The sequence below is a fragment of the Oncorhynchus keta genome, unplaced genomic scaffold (assembly GCF_023373465.1).
Source record: "Oncorhynchus keta strain PuntledgeMale-10-30-2019 unplaced genomic scaffold, Oket_V2 Un_scaffold_714_pilon_pilon, whole genome shotgun sequence".
Classification (NCBI taxonomy): domain Eukaryota; kingdom Metazoa; phylum Chordata; class Actinopteri; order Salmoniformes; family Salmonidae; genus Oncorhynchus; species Oncorhynchus keta.
Window position 1 is genome coordinate 50,001 of NW_026290992.1, and position 19,147 is coordinate 69,147.

General features: G+C 43.7%; 3 protein-coding genes and 2 long non-coding RNA genes across 45 annotated transcripts in view; 2 read left to right on the plus strand and 3 right to left on the minus strand.

Moving 5' to 3' along the window:
* The window catches only part of gtf3c3 (general transcription factor IIIC, polypeptide 3), a 20,143-nt gene extending 16,250 nt beyond the window's left edge, over positions 1-3,893 (plus strand). Inside the window, exons 19-20 of the mRNA XM_052517355.1 lie at positions 2,301-2,453; positions 3,744-3,893. Of these exons, the coding sequence (XP_052373315.1) occupies positions 2,301-2,453; positions 3,744-3,866 (276 nt within the window). The 3' untranslated portion in view covers positions 3,867-3,893. The remainder of the gene's footprint in view (positions 1-2,300; positions 2,454-3,743) is intronic.
* LOC127929403 (uncharacterized) lies at positions 2,418-3,394 on the minus strand. Its single transcript, XR_008134892.1, has 4 exons — positions 3,273-3,394; positions 3,054-3,126; positions 2,689-2,761; positions 2,418-2,545 (listed from the first exon to the last, which is right to left on the minus strand). It is a non-coding gene; the product is annotated as an uncharacterized LOC127929403 (long non-coding RNA).
* A 432-nt stretch (positions 3,894-4,325) lies between the features above and the next one.
* On the minus strand, positions 4,326-6,281 carry LOC127929402 (uncharacterized). Of its 41 annotated transcripts, XR_008134874.1 has the most exons (10): positions 6,149-6,276; positions 6,047-6,080; positions 5,979-6,012; positions 5,775-5,842; positions 5,503-5,604; positions 5,367-5,468; positions 5,129-5,332; positions 4,755-5,094; positions 4,551-4,720; positions 4,326-4,414 (listed from the first exon to the last, which is right to left on the minus strand). It is a non-coding gene; the product is annotated as an uncharacterized LOC127929402 (long non-coding RNA). The 41 variants fall into 41 exon arrangements; XR_008134869.1 differs by lacking the exons at positions 5,979-6,012; positions 6,047-6,080 and having other exon boundaries at positions 5,197-5,230; positions 5,265-5,332; positions 5,775-5,910; positions 6,149-6,281; XR_008134885.1 differs by lacking the exons at positions 5,979-6,012; positions 6,047-6,080 and having other exon boundaries at positions 4,755-4,958; positions 5,061-5,094; positions 5,163-5,332; positions 5,775-5,910; positions 6,149-6,281.
* Positions 6,282-7,585: 1,304 nt separating this feature from the next.
* Positions 7,586-19,147, plus strand: part of hecw2b (HECT, C2 and WW domain containing E3 ubiquitin protein ligase 2b) — a 127,383-nt gene continuing 115,821 nt past the window's right edge. Inside the window, exon 1 of the mRNA XM_052517366.1 lies at positions 7,586-8,219. The gene's annotated coding sequence lies outside the window, so the exon portion shown is untranslated. The remainder of the gene's footprint in view (positions 8,220-19,147) is intronic.
* Positions 15,820-19,147, minus strand: part of LOC127929399 (cysteine-rich, acidic integral membrane protein-like) — a 48,580-nt gene continuing 45,252 nt past the window's right edge. The window contains exons 3-5 of the mRNA XM_052517353.1: positions 18,755-19,106; positions 17,831-18,575; positions 15,820-15,897 (exon numbers count right to left, since the gene is read on the minus strand). Coding sequence (XP_052373313.1) covers positions 15,820-15,897; positions 17,831-18,575; positions 18,755-19,106 — 1,175 coding nt within the window. The remainder of the gene's footprint in view (positions 15,898-17,830; positions 18,576-18,754; positions 19,107-19,147) is intronic.

The window sequence follows — 19,147 nt, forward strand, 5'->3', positions numbered from 1 at the left end:
TTGTATTGTGTCCCATAGATACATCCTATAGGTTCTATACAGTTGTATTGTGTCTCATAGATACATCCTATAGGTTCTATACAGTTGTATTGTGTCTCATAGATACATCCTATAGGTTCTATACAGTTGTATTGTGTCCCATAGATACATCCTATAGGTTCTATACAGTTGTATTGTGTCCCATAGATACATCCTATAGGTTCTATACAGTTGTATTGTGTCCCATAGATACATCCTATAGGTTCTATACAGTTGTATTGTGTCTCATAGATACATCCTATAGGTTCTATACAGTTGTATTGTGTCCCATAGATACATCCTATAGGTTCTATACAGTTGTATTGTGTCCCATAGATACATCCTATAGGTTCTATACAGTTGTATTGTGTCTCATAGATACATCCTATAGGTTCTATACAGTTGTATTGTGTCCCATAGATACATCCTATAGGTTCTATACAGTTGTATTGTGTCTCATAGATACATCCTATAGGTTCTATACAGTTGTATTGTGTCCCATAGATACATCCTATAGGTTCTATACAGTTGTATTGTGTCCCATAGATACATCCTATAGGTTCTATACAGTTGTATTGTGTCCCATAGATACATCCTATAGGTTCTATACAGTTGTATTGTGTCTCATAGATACATCCTATAGGTTCTATACAGTTGTATTGTGTCATAGATCATAGGATACAGTTGTATCCTATAGGTTCTATACAGTTGTATTGTGTCCCATAGATACATCCTATAGGTTCTATACAGTTGTATTGTGTCTCATAGATACATCCTATAGGTTCTATACAGTTGTATTGTGTCCCATAGATACATCCTATAGGTTCTATACAGTTGTATTGTGTCTCATAGATACATCCTATAGGTTCTATACAGTTGTATTGTGTCCCATAGATACATCCTATAGGTTCTATACAGTTGTATTGTGTCTCATAGATACATCCTATAGGTTCTATACAGTTGTATTGTGTCCCATAGATACATCCTATAGGTTCTATACAGTTGTATTGTGTCCCATAGATACATCCTATAGGTTCTATACAGTTGTATTGTGTCTCATAGATACATCCTATAGGTTCTATACAGTTGTATTGTGTCTCATAGATACATCCTATAGGTTCTATACAGTTGTATTGTGTCCCATAGATACATCCTATAGGTTCTATACAGTTGTATTGTGTCTCATAGATACATCCTATAGGTTCTATACAGTTGTATTGTGTCTCATAGATACATCCTATAGGTTATATACAGTTGTATTGTGTCCCATAGATACATCCTATAGGTTCTATACAGTTGTATTGTGTCTCATAGATACATCCTATAGGTTCTATACAGTTGTATTGTGTCTCATAGATACATCCTATAGGTTCTATACAGTTGTATTGTGTCTCATAGATACATCCTATAGGTTCTATACAGTTGTATTGTGTCCCATAGATACATCCTATAGGTTCTATACAGTTGTATTGTGTCTCATAGATACATCCTATATACAGTTGTATAATTGGTCTATACCAATTGTGTTATAGACCGTTCTATACAGTTGTATTGTGTGTAGACATCCTATAGGTTCTATACAGTTGTGTGTGTATATAGACCTAGGTGTGTGTGTGTATAGATACATCCTATAGGTTCTATACAGTTGTGTGTGTATATAGACCTGTGTTGTGTGTAGATACCCTATAGGTGTTGTGTGTGTAGGTGTGTGTGTGTACAGTTGTGTGTGTGTGTTGTGTGTGTACATCCTATAGGTTCTATACAGTTGTATTGTGTCCCATAGATACATCCTAGGTTCTATACAGTGTGTGTGTATACAGTTGTATTGTGTGATACCCTATAGGTTCTATACAGTTGTATTGTGTCCCATAGATACATCCTATAGGTTCTATACAGTTGTATTGTGTGATACATCCTATAGGTTCTATACAGTGTGTATAGGACCCTATAGGTTCTATACAGTTGTATTGTGTGATACATCCTATATTGTGTCCCATAGATACATCCTGTGTAGGTTCTATACAGTTGTATTGTGTAGTGTATACAGTTGTGTGTCCCATAGATACATCCTATGTGTGTAGGTTCTATGTGTATTGTGTGTGGACATCCTATGTGTCATAGATACATCCTATAGGTTCTATACAGTTGTATTGTGTCTCATAGATACATCCTGTAGGTTCTATACAGTTGTATAATGTATAGACCGTGTGTGTGTGTAGACCCTATGTGTGTGTGTCGTGTGTGTTTTGTGTCATAACGTGTGTGTCTGTGTGTTGTGGCAGGGATTCTCATTCCTGTGGCGTTACGTGGAGCAGCGTGGGCCCTGCCAGGAGAGCATGTACAACCTGGGACGGGCCCTGCAGCAGATGGGCCTGGCACACCTCGCCATTCACTATTACCACAAGGCTCTCAGCTTCCCTCCTCTTACACTAGAGGTATATACTACAGACACACCTCGCCATTCACTATTACCACAAGGCTCTCAGCTTCCCTCCTCTTACACTAGAGGTATATACTACAGACACACCTCGCCATTCACTATTACCACAAGGCTCTCAGCTTCCCTCTTACACTAGAGGTATATACTACAGACACACCTCGCCATTCACTATTACCACAAGGCTCTCAGCTTCCCTCCTCTTACACTAGAGGTATATACTACAAACACACCTCTCCATTCACTATTACCACAAGGCTCTCAGCTTCCCTCCTCTTACACTAGAGGTATATACTACAGACACACCTTGCCATTCACTATTACCACAAGGCTCTCAGCTTCCCTCCTCTTACACTAGAGGTATATACTACAGACACACCTTGCCATTCACTATTACCACAAGGCTCTCAGCTTCCCTCCTCTTACACTAGAGGTATATACTACAGACACACCTCTCCATTCACTATTACCACAAGGCTCTCAGCTTCCCTCCTCTTATAATAGAGGCATATACTACAGGCACACCTCGCCATTCACTATTACCACAAGGCTCTCAGCTTCCCTCCTCTTATACTAGAGGCATATACTACAGGCACACCTCGCCATTCACTATTACCACAAGGCTCTCAGCTTCCCTCCTCTTACACTAGAGGTATATACTACAGACACACCTCTCCATTCACTATTACCACAAGGCTCTCAGCTTCCCTCCTCTTATACTAGAGGCATATACTACAGGCACACCTCGCCATTCACTATTACCACAAGGCTCTCAGCTTCCCTCCTCTTATACTAGAGGCATATACTACAGGCACACCTCGCCATTCACTATTACCACAAGGCTCTCAGCTTCCCTCCTCTTACACTAGAGGTATATACTACAGACACACCTCGCCATTCACTATTACCACAAGGCTCTCAGCTTCCCTCCTCTTACACTAGAGGTATATACTACAGACACACCTCGCCATTCACTATTACCACAAGGCTCTCAGCTTCCCTCCTCTTACACTAGAGGTATATACTACAGACACACCTCGCCATTCACTATTACCACAAGGCTCTCAGCTTCCCTCCTCTTACACTAGAGGTATATACTACAGACACACCTCGCTATTCACTATTACCACAAGGCTCTCAGCTTCCCTCATCTTACACTAGAGGTATATACTACAGACACACCTCTCCATTCACTATTACCACAAGGCTCTCAGCTTCCCTCCTCTTACACTAGAGGTATCTACTACAGACAGACACACCTCATCTCTTCCTCATCTCTCTCCTACAGGGTATTGCGGATGACCAGGTAGACCTGCGTAGAGAGATAGCCTTCAACCTGTCAATCATCTACCAGGCCAGTGGAAACACTGAGATGGTACGACACCTCATCAACACATACTGCACTGTATAATGACCTATCAGGTCCTCTATACTGATCTGTATAATGACCTATCAGGTCCTCTATACTGATCTGTATAACGACCTATCAGGTCCTCTATACTGATCTGTATAATGACCTATCAGGTCCTCTATACTGATCTGTATAATGACCTATCAGGTCCTCTATACTGATCTGTATAATGACCTATCAGGTCCTCTATACTGATCTGTATAATGACCTATCAGGTCCTCTATACTGATCTGTATAATGACCTATCAGGTCCTCTATACTGATCTGTATAATGACCTATCAGGTCCTCTATACTGAACTGTATAATGACCTATCAGGTCCTCTATACTGATCTGTATAATGACCTATCAGGTCCTCTATACTGATCTGTATAATGACCTATCAGGTCCTCTATACTGATCTGTATAATGACCTATCAGGTCCTCTATACTGATCTGTATAATGACCTATCAGGTCCTCTATACTGATCTGTATAACGACCTATCAGGTCCTCTATACTGATCTGTATAATGACCTATCAGGTCCTCATTACTGATCTGTATAATGACCTATCAGGTCCTCATTAATGATCTGTATAATGACCTATCAGGTCCTCTTTACTGATCTGTATAATGACCTATCAGGTCCTCATTAATGATCTGTATAATGACCTATCAGGTCCTCTATATTGAACTGTATAACGACCTATCAGGTCCTCTATACTGATCTGTATAATGACCTATCAGGTCCTCATTACTGATCTGTATAATGACCTATCAGGTCCTCATTACTGAACTGTATAATGACCTATCAGGTCCTCTATACTGATCTGTATAATGACCTATCAGGTCCTCATTACTGATCTGTATAATGACCTATCAGGTCCTCTATATTGAACTGTATAACGACCTATCAGGTCCTCTATACTGATCTGTATAATGACCTATCAGGTCCTCTATACTGATCTGTATAATGACCTATCAGGTCCTCTATACTGATCTGTATAACGACCTATCAGGTCCTCTATACTGAACTGTATAATGACCTATCAGGTCCTCATTACTGATCTGTATAATGACCTATCAGGTCCTCATTACTGAACTGTATAATGACCTATCAGGTCCTCTATACTGAACTGTATAATGACCTATCAGGTCCTCTATACTGATCTGTATAATGACCTATCAGGTCCTCATTACTGATCTGTATAATGACCTATCAGGTCCTCATTACTGATCTGTATAATGACCTATCAGGTCCTCTATACTGATCTGTATAACGACCTATCAGGTCCTCTATACTGAACTGTATAATGACCTATCAGGTCCTCTATACTGATCTGTATAATGACCTATCAGGTCCTCATTACTGAACTGTATAATGACCTATCAGGTCCTCTATACTGATCTGTATAATGACCTATCAGGTCCTCATTACTGATCTGTATAATGACCTATCAGGTCCTCATTACTGATCTGTATAATGACCTATCAGGTCCTCTATACTGATCTGTATAACGACCTATCAGGTCCTCTATACTGAACTGTATAATGACCTATCAGGTCCTCATTACTGATCTGTATAATGACCTATCAGGTCCTCTATACTGATCTGTATAACGACCTATCAGGTCCTCTATACTGAACTGTATAACGACCTATCAGGTCCTCTATACTGATCTGTATAATGACCTATCAGGTCCTCTATACTGATCTGTATAATGACCTATCAGGTCCTCATTACTGATCTGTATAATGACCTATCAGGTCCTCATTACTGATCTGTATAATGACCTATCAGGTCCTCATTACTGATCTGTATAATGACCTATCAGGTCCTCTATACTGATCTGTATAATGACCTATCAGGTCCTCTATACTGATCTGTATAATGACCTATCAGGTCCTCTATACTGAACTGTATAATGACCTATCAGGTCCTCTATACTGATCTGTATAATGACCTATCAGGTCCTCATTACTGAACTGTATAATGACCTATCAGGTCCTCTATACTGATCTGTATAATGACCTATCAGGTCCTCTATACTGATCTGTATAACGACCTATCAGGTCCTCTATACTGATCTGTATAACGACCTATCAGGTCCTCTATACTGATCTGTATAACGACCTATCAGGTCCTCTATACTGATCTGTATAATGACCTATCAGGTCCTCATTACTGATCTGTATAATGACCTATCAGGTCCTCTATACTGATCTGTATAATGACCTATCAGGTCCTCATTACTGATCTGTATAATGACCTATCAGGTCCTCATTACTGATCTGTATAATGACCTATCAGGTCCCATGTGATGTGTATTAGGAGACATAATTGATGGCATAAAATAGTGTTTCCCCAAATATGTTTTTCTGCAGCGGTGGCAAAGTTAGTGTAGTGGGTGTGGCCAATGACACGGTCTCTCCGACCGAAAATGAGCAGAGATATTTTGGTGTTTTAAAGCTAATTTCCTGCAAATCTACACATTTTGTCATGGTGCTAAGAGAAAAATGCTTCGTTTAAAAACAAAATGTCCTTCAATTCTACACATTTTGCCGTGGCTTATGGCGTGTTCTTATGCTATCTGAATGACTCAAACAGTATAACAAAATCAATGGGGGCCCCATGACATTTGGGGAATTTTTGATTCTCCCTGACTAGTTTTTATTTTGGTGATTTATATTTTTTGTTCTCAAAGATAATCTTTGTACGGCCAGCTGTGCCATCAGAGACTCTGGGTTCGCGCCCAGGCTCTGTCGTAACCGGCCACGACCGGGAGGTCCGTGGGGCGATTGGCCTAGCGTCGTCCGGGTTAGGGAGGGCTTGGTCGGTAGGGATGTCCTTGTCTCATCGCGCACCAGCGATTCCTGTGGCGGGCCGGGTGCAGTGCGCGCTAACCAAGGTTGCCAGGTGCACGGTGTACCCTCTGGCTTCTGGGTTGGATGAGCACTGTGTTAAGAAGCAGTACGGCTGGTTGGGTTGTGTATCGGAGGACGCATGACTTTCAACCTTAGTCTCTCCCGAGCCCGTACGGGAGTTGTAGTGATGAGACAAGATAGTAGCTACTAAACAATTGGATTCCATGAAATTGGGGAGAAAAAGGGGTAAAATAAAAAAAATATTTAAAAAACATCATCTTTAAAAAAATCTATCTCTCCATTAGCTTTTCTACATAGAAATATATATATATATGTTTTCTGGGGGGAGTGGCAGCACGGGCCGCCACTGCTAAATGCATATAGGGGAAACACTGTAGGATGTGTAGGAAGTCATACCATAGGAATACTAGATGTATCCAGGGGTCACATTTAAAATCACCCCAGTCGGTTACATCCTGTTCCACAGCCTTGCTAAAAAAACTGTCTAGAGATGTAAAAATGGAAACATGTTTTGATTATGTTGTTGTCAACAACACCTCATGTTTACTCTGACTTGTGTACATATATTTTGTATAATAATGTATTTGAATACACTGAAATAAACAAATCAGTTTATTAACCATTTGTGGTGCCTTTTTATTTGTTTTACCTGACCCAGAAGCCTGATATTGTTGGAAAAACATCTGACTGGCTCCTTTGTTTTGCTACAGGGATTATAAAAGTGAGATTGACCAAATCCCTCCGTCCATCTCTCTACCATCTGCTAACATCTTGTCCCTGCTACCTCATAGTGCTAGTGATACATCTAGCCTACTTTCATCCACTATGCTCGTGTACACTGACTGATGCCGCTGGTCCAAACAACGTTATGCCGCGCACCGTTGACCAGACAAAGCTTTTTAGAAAGTTCTTCAACGCGATTCAAGGGTTGGAAAAGTGTTGATTTAATATCTCGATATGCTGACACCGTTCCGACCTGTCACCAAGGAGAGATGCTACAAAAACAGGACCGTATTCACTGTTGCTGCCACAGGAGCGGAAACAGTGCAGCGGATATGGGGTCTTCTAAATAATTAAGAGCAGAGGAGCGCTTTCTTTACTGCAGACTGACACGTCAAGTAACGGTTCGGTAGAATCTAACGGAGTTGATCCACCAATGCTATGAAATCTAACAGATGACATATCGCAACCTATGATCGAGAACCAGATTTTACGGCTGACATTTGACAGACGGGAGACTGGAAGGGGAGCGGAAGGGAGCGACACTGCCGCCGCGAAAGAGCGCTGGATCACGGCTGGGAGTCCACAGACCGTCGGTGGGGCACGGCCCGTGCCGATCTGTCGTCCATGATCAGACGTCGGGAAATAAACATGTAGCTATCTAGCTACTGCTACTTGGTTATAGTACATATAATTCACCCTAAATAAGAACACGGGAAAGCGGGCTTACCGTGTCGATTACGGTACGGTGTTCCACGTTATTTTGACGGTAAGTGAGGTGTGCTTACATAATGGGTACTGGGTTTTCGCTGGGATTTGCTGTTATTGTTTTCATCCCGGGAACTCGCGAGCTGGGCTGACACGGAAAGTGATGCTACGTGTGACAGGTTGACAGCGAACACGTTTGGGTATCCAGGCTAGATAGAGTGGGCGATAATACACTTCACATATGTGGGATATTTATATTTCTCAAGAAATGAGTTCAACCCCATAATAACAATGTAATCGTTGAACGGCTTTTAAATGATCTCAGTATAGGCCTGTGGTCTAGTAGTGTAAAACTGCTGGTGCCTGTGACGGTTTGTGTCAGGTATTTAGTGACTAGTGTAATGCCATGTTGATATATGACAATGCATCATGTATAGTCAGTCTACTTGGCAGCGGCCCACCAACTACTTGTTGTGATAGCCTATAATATGTTTCTGAGGGAACATGTTAGTCAGAAATAAATCCCTTATTTCTCTATGTATACGTATGAACAGATAGAAAACGATTGCAATATGGGTGTTTCAAGTAATGGTGTGGTCAGGAACGGCCTGGTTTCTTTGTCTAACTCAATAACAGCAGGGCCTGGGATTCATCTCAGTATATTTCCTCATCTCTAATTGGCTCAATAAGTCCTTAACTCACAGACACCATAGTAATAGTTAAACATGAACTACTTCTGTGGTGTGTGTGTGTGTGTGTGTGTGTGTGTGTACACCAGTTTACTGAGATCATAGAGGAACACAGTGGGGCTCGCCAGGGGAGTCACGGACCTATACGTTTTTGAGTGGGAGATCGTGGCCAAGCTGTGTGAATGTATTTTCAGTTCTAAACTAATGGTAGAGGCTCTGTATTACAGAGACCTATTCATGTCCTTCATAGGGTTAGAGATGGACAGTTCTAAACTAATGGTCTGTATTACAGAGACCTATTCATGTCCTTCATAGGGTTAGAGCTGGACAGTTCTAAACTAATGGTAGAGGCTCTGTATTGCAGAGGTCTATTCATGTCCTTCATAGGGTTAGAGCTGGACAGTTCTAAACTAATGGTAGAGGCTCTGTATTACAGAGGTCTATTCATGTCCTTCATAGGGTTAGAGCTGGACAGTTCTAAACTAATGGTCTGTATTGCAGAGGTCTATTCATGTCCTTCTTAGGGTTAGAGCTGGACAGTTCTAAACTAATGGTCTGTATTACAGAGGTCTATTCATGTCCTTCATAGGGTTAGAGCTGGACAGTTCTAAACTAATGGTCTGTATTGCAGAGGTCTATTCATGTCCTTCATAGGGTTAGAGATGGACAGTTCTAAACTAATGGTCTGTATTACAGAGGTCTATTCATGTCCTTCATAGGGTTAGAGCTGGACAGTTCTAAACTAATGGTCTGTATTGCAGAGGTCTATTCATGTCCTTCATAGGGTTAGAGCTGGACAGTTCTAAACTAATGGTAGAGGCTCTGTATTGCAGAGGTCTATTCATGTCCTTCATAGGGTTAGAGATGGACAGTTCTAAACTAATGGTCTGTATTGCAGAGATCTATTCATGTCCTTCATAGGGTTAGAGATGGACAGTTCTAAACTAATGGTCTGTATTGCAGAGGTCTATTCATGTCCTTCATAGGGTTAGAGATGGACAGTTCTAAACTAATACAGAGGTCTATTCATGTCCTTCATAGGGTTAGAGATGGACAGTTCTAAACTATTCATGTCCTGTCTTAGGGTTAGAGATGGACAGTTCTAAACTAATGGTCTGTATTGCAGAGGTCTATTCATGTCCTTCATAGGGTTAGAGATGGACAGTTCTAAAATGGTAATGGTCTGTATTACAGAGGTCTATTCATGTCCTTCATAGGGTTAGAGATGGACAGTTCTAAACTAATGGTCTGTATTACAGAGGTCTATTCATGTCCTTCATAGGGTTAGAGATGGACAGTTCTAAACTAATGGTCTGTGGTCTGTATTACAGAGGTCTATTCATGTCCTTCATAGGGTTAGAGATGGACAGTTCTAAACTAATGGTCTGTATTACAGAGGTCTATTCATGTCCTTCATAGGGTTAGAGATGGACAGTTCTAAACTAATGGTCTGTATTGCAGAGGTCTATTCATGTCCTTCATAGGGTTAGAGATGGACAGTTCTAAACTAATAGAGGTCTGTATTACAGAGGTCTATTCATGTCCTTCATAGGGTTAGAGATGGACAGTTCTAAACTAATGGTCTGTATTGCAGAGGTCTATTCATGTCCTTCATAGGGTTAGAGATGGACAGTTCTAAACTAATGGTCTGTATTGCAGAGGTCTATTCATGTCCTTCATAGGGTTAGAGATGGACAGTTCTAAACTAATGGTCTGTATTACAGAGGTCTATTCATGTCCTTCATAGGGTTAGAGATGGACAGTTCTAAACTAATGGTCTGTATTGCAGAGGTCTATTCATGTCCTTCATAGGGTTAGAGATGGACAGTTCTAAACTAATGGTCTGTATTGCAGAGGTCTATTCATGTCCTTCATAGGGTTAGAGATGGACAGTTCTAAACTAATGGTCTGTATTGTAGAGGTCTATTCATGTCCTTCATAGGGTTAGAGATGGACAGTTCTAAACTAATGGTCTGTATTGCAGAGGTCTATTCATGTCCTTCATAGGGTTAGAGCTGGACAGTTCTAAACTAATGGTCTGTATTGCAGAGGTCTATTCATGTCCTTCATAGGGTTAGAGATGGACAGTTCTAAACTAATGGTCTGTATTGCAGAGGTCTATTCATGTCCTTCATAGGGTTAGAGATGGACAGTTCTAAACTAATGGTCTGTATTGCAGAGGTCTATTCATGTCCTTCATAGGGTTAGAGATGGACAGTTCTAAACTAATGGTCTGTATTGCAGAGGTCTATTCATGTCCTTCATAGGGTTAGAGATGGACAGTTCTAAACTAATGGTCTGTATTGCAGAGGTCTATTCATGTCCTTCATAGGGTTAGAGATGGACAGTTCTAAACTAATGGTCTGTATTGCAGAGGTCTATTCATGTCCTTCATAGGGTTAGAGATGGACAGTTCTAAACTAATGGTCTGTATTGCAGAGGTCTATTCATGTCCTTCATAGGGTTAGAGCTGGACAGTTCTAAACTAATGGTCTGTATTACAGAGGTCTATTCATGTCCTTCATAGGGTTAGAGATGGACAGTTCTAAACTAATGGTCTGTATTGCAGAGGTCTATTCATGTCCTTCATAGGGTTAGAGCTGGACAGTTCTAAACTAATGGTAGAGGCTCTGTATTGCAGAGACCTATTCATGTCCTTCATAGGGTTAGAGCTGGACAGTTCTAAACTAATGGTCTGTATTACAGAGGTCTATTCATGTCCTTCATAGGGTTAGAGATGGACAGTTCTAAACTAATGGTCTGTATTACAGAGGTCTATTCATGTCCTTCATAGGGTTAGAGATGGACAGTTCTAAACTAATGGTCTGTATTGCAGAGGTCTATTCATGTCCTTCATAGGGTTAGAGATGGACAGTTCTAAACTAATGGTCTGTATTGCAGAGGTCTATTCATGTCCTTCATAGGGTTAGAGATGGACAGTTCTAAACTAATGGCTCTGTATTGCAGAGGTCTATTCATGTCCTTCATAGGGTTAGAGATGGACAGTTCTAAACTAATGGTCTGTATTGCAGAGGTCTATTCATGTCCTTCATAGGGTTAGAGATGGACAGTTCTAAACTAATGGTCTGTATTGTAGAGGTCTATTCATGTCCTTCATAGGGTTAGAGATGGACAGTTCTAAACTAATGGTCTGTATTACAGAGGTCTATTCATGTCCTTCATAGGGTTAGAGATGGACAGTTCTAAACTAATGGTAGAGGCTCTGTATTACAGAGGTCTATTCATGTCCTTCATAGGGTTAGAGATGGACAGTTCTAAACTAATGGTCTGTATTGCAGAGGTCTATTCATGTCCTTCATAGGGTTAGAGATGGACAGTTCTAAACTAATGGTCTGTATTGCAGAGGTCTATTCATGTCCTTCATAGGGTTAGAGATGGACAGTTCTAAACTAATGGTCTGTATTACAGAGGTCTATTCATGTCCTTCATAGGGTTAGAGATGGACAGTTCTAAACTAATGGTCTGTATTACAGAGGTCTATTCATGTCCTTCATAGGGTTAGAGATGGACAGTTCTAAACTAATGGTCTGTATTACAGAGGTCTATTCATGTCCTTCATAGGGTTAGAGATGGACAGTTCTAAACTAATGGTCTGTATTACAGAGGTCTATTCATGTCCTTCATAGGGTTAGAGATGGACAGTTCTAAACTAATGGTCTGTATTGCAGAGGTCTATTCATGTCCTTCATAGGGTTAGAGATGGACAGTTCTAAACTAATGGTCTGTTCTAAATTGGTCAGAGGTCTATTCATGTCCTTCATAGGGTTAGAGCTGGACAGTTCTAAACTAATGGTCTGTATTGCAGAGGTCTATTCATGTCCTTCATAGGGTTAGAGATGGACAGTTCTAAACTAATGGTAGAGGTCTGTAGGGTTTGACAGATGGTCTATTCATGTCCTTCATAGGGTTAGAGATGGACATTACACTAAACATCATGGTCTGAGATTAAAGGGGTCTATTCATGTCTGCTTATGTGAGGAGTTATGAGATGGACAGTTCATAAACAATGCAGCTAGCTTCTGTCCACAGCTCAGAGCCCTATTCATGTCCTTCCATAGGGTGCCACTGGATGGAACTTCCTAAACTAATGGTCTGTGCAAGGTCTATTCATGTCCTTCTTAGGGTTGACCAGGCCCAGTTCTAAAGGCTCTGGTCAAAAGTAGTGTCAATAGTTCTCTAATGGAGTCAGGCAATAGTGTGCCATTTAGGTTGCATACTATCTGTGTTGTTGTTTACCAACTGAATATAATACCAGTCATTCCGTTCCACACTGGCTGTCCACTTTGCCTCTTACATTCACTGTCCCTAAACACAGTGACTCCATGGATCACCATGTAGCTCTGTTAACACACCTGATCTGTAGCTCTGTTAACACACCTGACCTGTAGTTCTGTTAACACACCTGACCTGTAGCTCTGTTAACACACCTGACCTGTAGTTCTGTTAACACACCTGACAGTTCTGTAGCTCTGTTAACACACCTGACCTGTAGCTCTGTTAACACACCTGACCTGTAGCTCTGTTAACACACCTGACCTGTAGCTCTGTTAACACACCTGACCTGTAGCTCTGTTGGTCTAGTTCATGACCTGTAGTTCTGTTAACACACCTGACCTGTAGTTCTGTTAACACACCTGACCTGTAGCTCTGTTAACACACCTTACCTGTAGTTCTGTTAACACACCTGATCTGTAGCTCTGTTAACACACCTGACCTGTAGCTCTGTTAACACACCTTACCTAATAGCTCTGTTAAGGTCTACCTGACCTGTAGCTCTGTTAACACACCTGACCTGTAGTTCTGTTAACACACCTGTCCTTGTAGTTCTGTTAACACACCTGACCAGTTCTGTTAACACACCTGACCTGTAGCTCTGTTAACACACCTTACCTGTAGTTCTGTTAACACACCTGACCTGTAGCTCTGTTAACACACCTACCTGTAGTTCTGTTAACACACCTGACCTGTAGTTCTGTTAACACACCTGACCTGTAGCTCTGTTAATACACCTGACCTGTAGCTCTGTTAATACACCTGACCTGTAGCTCTGTTAACACACCTGACCTGTAGCTCTGTTAACACACCTTACCTGTAGTTCTGTTAACACACCTGACCTGTAGCTCTGTTAACACACCTGACCTGTAGCTCTGTTAACACACCTGACCTGTAGCTCTGTTAATACACCTGACTTGTAGTTCTGTTAACACACCTGACTGTAGTTCTGTTAACACACCTGACCTGTAGTTCTGTTAACACACCTGACCTGTAGCTCTGTTAACACACCTGACCTGTAGTTCTGTTAACACACCTGATCTGTAGCTCTGTTAATACACCTGACTTGTAGTTCTGTTAACACACCTGACCTGTAGTTCTGTTAACACACCTGACCTGTAGTTCTGTTAACACACCTGAGCTGTAGTTCTGTTAACACACCTTAGCTGTAGTTCTGTTAACACACCTGAGCTGTAGCTCTGTTAACACACCTTACCTGTAGCTCTGTTAACACACCTGACCTGTAGCTCTGTCAACACACCTGACCTGTAGCTCTGTCAACACACCTGACCTGTAGCTCTGTTAACACACCTGATCTGTAGCTCTGTTAATATGTAACAGTATAATTTTAAACCGTCCCCTCGCCCATACACGGGCGCGAACCAGGGACCTTCTGCACACAACGACAACAGTCACCCTCGAAGCATCGTTACCCATCGCTCCACAAAAGCCGTGGCCCTTGCAGAGCAAGGGGAACTACTACTTCAAGGTCTCAGAGCAAGTGACGTAACCGATTGAAACGCTATTTAGCGCACACCGCTAACTAAGCTAGCCGTTTCACATTCGTTACACTCACCCCCCTTTTGACCTTCCTCCTTTTTCCGCAGCAACCAGTAATCCGGGTCAACAGCATCAATTACATTTACATTACATTTAAGTCATTTAGCAGACGCTCTTATCCAGAGCGACTTACAAATTGGTGCATTCACCTTATGACATCCAGTGGGACAACCACTTTACAATAGTGCATCTAAATCTTTTAAGGGGGGGGGGTGAGAAGGATTACTTTATCCTATCCTAGGTATTCCTTAAAGAGGTGGGGTTTCAGGTGTCTCCGGAAGGGGTGATTGACTCCGCTGTCCTGGCGTCGTGAGGGAGTGTGTTCCACCATTGGGGAGCCAGAGCAGCGAACAGTTTTGACTGGGCTGAGCGGGAACTGTACTTCCTCAGTGGTAGGGAGGCGAGCAGGCCAGAGGTGGATGAAGCAGTGCCCTGTTTGGGTGTAGGGCCTGATCAGAGCCTGGAGGTACTGAGGTGCCGTTCCCCTCACAGCTCCGTAGGCAAGCATCATGGTCTTGTAGCGGATGCGAGCTTCAACTGGAAGCCAGTGGAGAGAGCGGAGGAGCGGGGTGAGATGAGAGAACTTGGGAAGGTTGAACACCAGACGGGCTGCGGGTTCTGGATGAGTTGTAGGGGTTTAATGGCACAGGCAGGAGCCCAGCCAACAGCGAGTTGCAGCCCAGACAGGGAGATGACAAATGCCTGGATTAGGACCTGCGCGCTTCCTGTGTGAGAGATGGTCGTACTCTGCGGATGTTGTAGAGCATGAACCTACAGGAACGGGCCACCGCCTTGATGTTAGTTGAGAACGACAGGGTGTTGTCCAGGATCACGCCAAGGTTCTTAGCGCTCTGGGAGGAGGACACAATGGAGTTGTCAACCGTGATGGCGAGATCATGGAACGGGCACACCTTCCCGGGAGGAAGAGCAGCTCCGTCTTGCCGAGGTTCAGCTTGAGGTGGTGATCCGTCATCCACACTGATATGTCTGCCAGACATGCAGAGATGCTATTCGCCACCTGGTCATCAGAAGGGGAAAGGAGAAGATTAATTGTGAGGTGCGAGAATAGGGCCTAGAACAGATGATAGTGGAGAGAGACAGATTCTCGCCACGCCACCATCAGGTAGGAGCAATCAGCGTGGGCCGCGCCGGAGTGCCCAACTCGGAGAGGGTGAGGATCAGAGCCAAGGCAGTGGTCTTAGGAGAGACCATGTGTATAGCAAGTGAGAATAGGAGAGGGCCTAGAACAGAGCCCTGGGGGACACCAGTGGTGAGAGCGCGTGGTGAGGAGACAGATTCTCGCCACGCCACCTGGTAGGAGCGACCTGTCAGGTAGGACGCAATCCAAGCGTGGGCCGCGCCGGAGATGCCCAACTCGGAGAGGGTGGAGAGGAGGATCTGATGGTTCACAGTATCGAAGGCAGCCGATAGGTCTAGAAGGATGAGAGCAGAGGAGAGAGAGTTAGCTTTAGCAGTGCGGAGCGCCTCCGTGATACAGAGAAGAGCAGTCTCAGTTGAATGACTAGTCTTGAAACCTGACTGATTTGGATCAAGAAGGTCATTCTGAGAGAGATAGCGGGAGAGCTGGCCAAGGACGGCACGTTCAAGAGTTTTGGAGAGAAAAGAAAGAAGGGATACTGGTCTGTAGTTGTTGACATCGGAGGGATCGAGTGTAGGTTTTTTCAGAAGGGGTGCAACTCTCGCTCTCTTGAAGACGGAAGGGACGTAGCCAGCGGTCAGTGTAGCAGTATACTTTTAAACCGTCCCCTCGCCCATACCCGGGCGCGAACCAGGGACCCTCTGCACACATCAACAACAGTCATCCACGAAGCATCGTTACCCATCGCTCCACAAGAGCCACGGCCCTTGCAGAGCAAGGGGAATTAGTACTTCAAGGTCTCAGAGCAAGTGACGTAACGGATTGAAACGCTATTTAGCGCACACCGCTAACTAAGCTAGCCGTTTCACATTCGTTACAAATACACCTGACTTGTAGTTCTGTTAACACACCTGCCTTGTAGTTCTGTTAACACACCTGATCTGTAACTCTGTTAATACACCTGACCTGTAGTTCTGTTAACACACCTGACCTGTAGTTCTGTTAATACACCTTAACCACGACCCACCACCCAGGTGACTGGGGTCTACTGCCTGGCTGCCTCTGCTTTTCTCTTGGACTTATGACCTAATTTCCTGTAAGCGGAGAGAATAGAGGAGGGTTGTTTTTAGTACTTTAGTCAACAATATTGTCACATAACGCCAGTGAATTTTGGGAATGGCACCTGTCTGTGGTTGAATCCAAAACCAGATGGTAGACAGGAGAGGAGAGGGAGAATCTTATGGTACCTAACCTAACATTACTACACTATAACCTAAACTGTTCTAGACACCCGTCACTTCATACACACACAAACACACCCATATCGCATCGCTCTCTCTACCATCCTATTTCTGCCTCATGTGGAAACGGTTTTGTAGGCTACATCTCAGATATCTCCATACCACCTTCGCTGTGCCAGCCCTTTAAGAGCTCTCCTCTCTGTACAGTGCTACCTCGCCCTCTTTCACTTATTCTCTCTCTCTCTCTCTCTCTCTCTCTCTCTCTCTCTCTCTCTCTCTCGCTGCCTACTCCCTCCTCTCCCTCTCTCTCTCTCGCTGCCTGCTCCCTCCTCTCTCCTCTTCCTCCCATACTACCTTCATCCCTCCCTCCTTTCTCAGTGTAATCTCCTGACAGGGTGATTAGGGAATGTAAACCCTGTATGCCTGAAGCTTGAAGCTGATTGGATGTGTCTATCTCTCTCTCCCTCTCTCCCTCTCTCCCTCTCTCCTCTAGGCTCTAGACAGGCCCCCAATCCCTGGATCACTCTCTCTCTCTGAGCCTGGTCCAATCCTGATCCCACCTCCTTTTAATTGAGATTCACTAGTCTACCCCTGTATGAGCATCACCACCGTGACCTGAGGTGACAGGACAGAACAGGGCAGGGCAGGTCAGAACAGGGCAGGGCAGGACAGGATAAGGCAGGACAGAACAGGACAGGATAAGGCAGGACAGAAAAGGACAGGACAGGATAAGGCAGGACAGAACAGGACATGATAAGGCAGGACAGAACAGGACATGATAAGGCAGGACAGAACAGGACATGATAAGGCAGGACAGAAAAGGACAGGACAGGATAAGGCAGGACAGAACAGGACATGATAAGGCAGGACAGAAAAGGACAGGACAGGATAAGGCAGGACAGAACAGGACATGATAAGGCAGGACAGGATAAGGCAGGACAGAACAGGACAGGATAAGGCAGGACAGAACAGGATAAGACAGGACAGAACAGGTCAGGATAAGGCAGGACAGAACAGGACAGGATAAGGCAGGACAGAACAGGACAGGATAAGGCAGGACAGAACAGGATAAGACAGGACAGAACAGGTCAGGGAAACCCACATATCTCCATACCTGTCTCTGTGCCAAGTCTGACAACCTGATCTCAGTACCCAGAAGGCAGTAGTCTGACAACCTGATCTCAGTACCCTGAAGGCAGTCGTCTGACAACCTGATCTCAGTACCCTGAAGGCAGTCGTCTGACAACCTGATCTCAGTACCCTGAAGGCAGTCGTCTGACAACCTGATCTCAGTACCCTGAAGGCAGTCGTCTGACAACCTGATCTCAGTACCCTGAAGGCAGTAGTCTGACAACCTGATCTCAGTACCCTGAAGGCAGTAGTCTGACAACCTGATCTCAGTACCCTGAAGGCAGTAGTCTGACAACCTGATCTCAGTACCCTGAAGGCAGTAGTCTGACAACCTGATCTCAGTACCCAGAAGGCAGTAGTCTGACAACCTGATCTCAGTACCCTGAAGGCAGTAGTCTGACAACCTGATCTCAGTACCCTGAAGGCAGTAGTCTGACAACCTGATCTCAGTACCCTGAAGGCAGTCTCTGACAACCTGATCTCAGTACCCTGAAGGCAGTAGTCTGACAACCTGATCTCAGTACCCCGAAGGCAGTAGTCTGACAACCTGATCTCAGTACCCCGAAGGCAGTAGTCTGACAACCTGATCTCAGTACCCCGAAGGCAGTAGTCTGACAACCTGATCTCAGTACCCTGAAGGCAGTAGTCTGACAACCTGATCTCAGTACCCTGAAGGCAGTAGTCTGACAACCTGATCTCAGTACCCTGAAGGCAGTAGTCTGACAACCTGATCTCAGTACCCTGAAGGCAGTAGTCTGACAACCTGATCTCAGTACCCTGAAGGCAGTAGTCTGACAACCTGATCTCAGTACCCTGAAGGCAGTAGTCTGACAACCTGATCTCAGTACCCTGAAGGCAGTAGTCTGACAACCTGATCTCAGTACCCTGAAGGCAGTAGTCTGACAACCTGATCTCAGTACCCTGAAGGCAGTGATCTCAGTCTGACAACCTGATCTCAGTACCCTGAAGGCAGTAG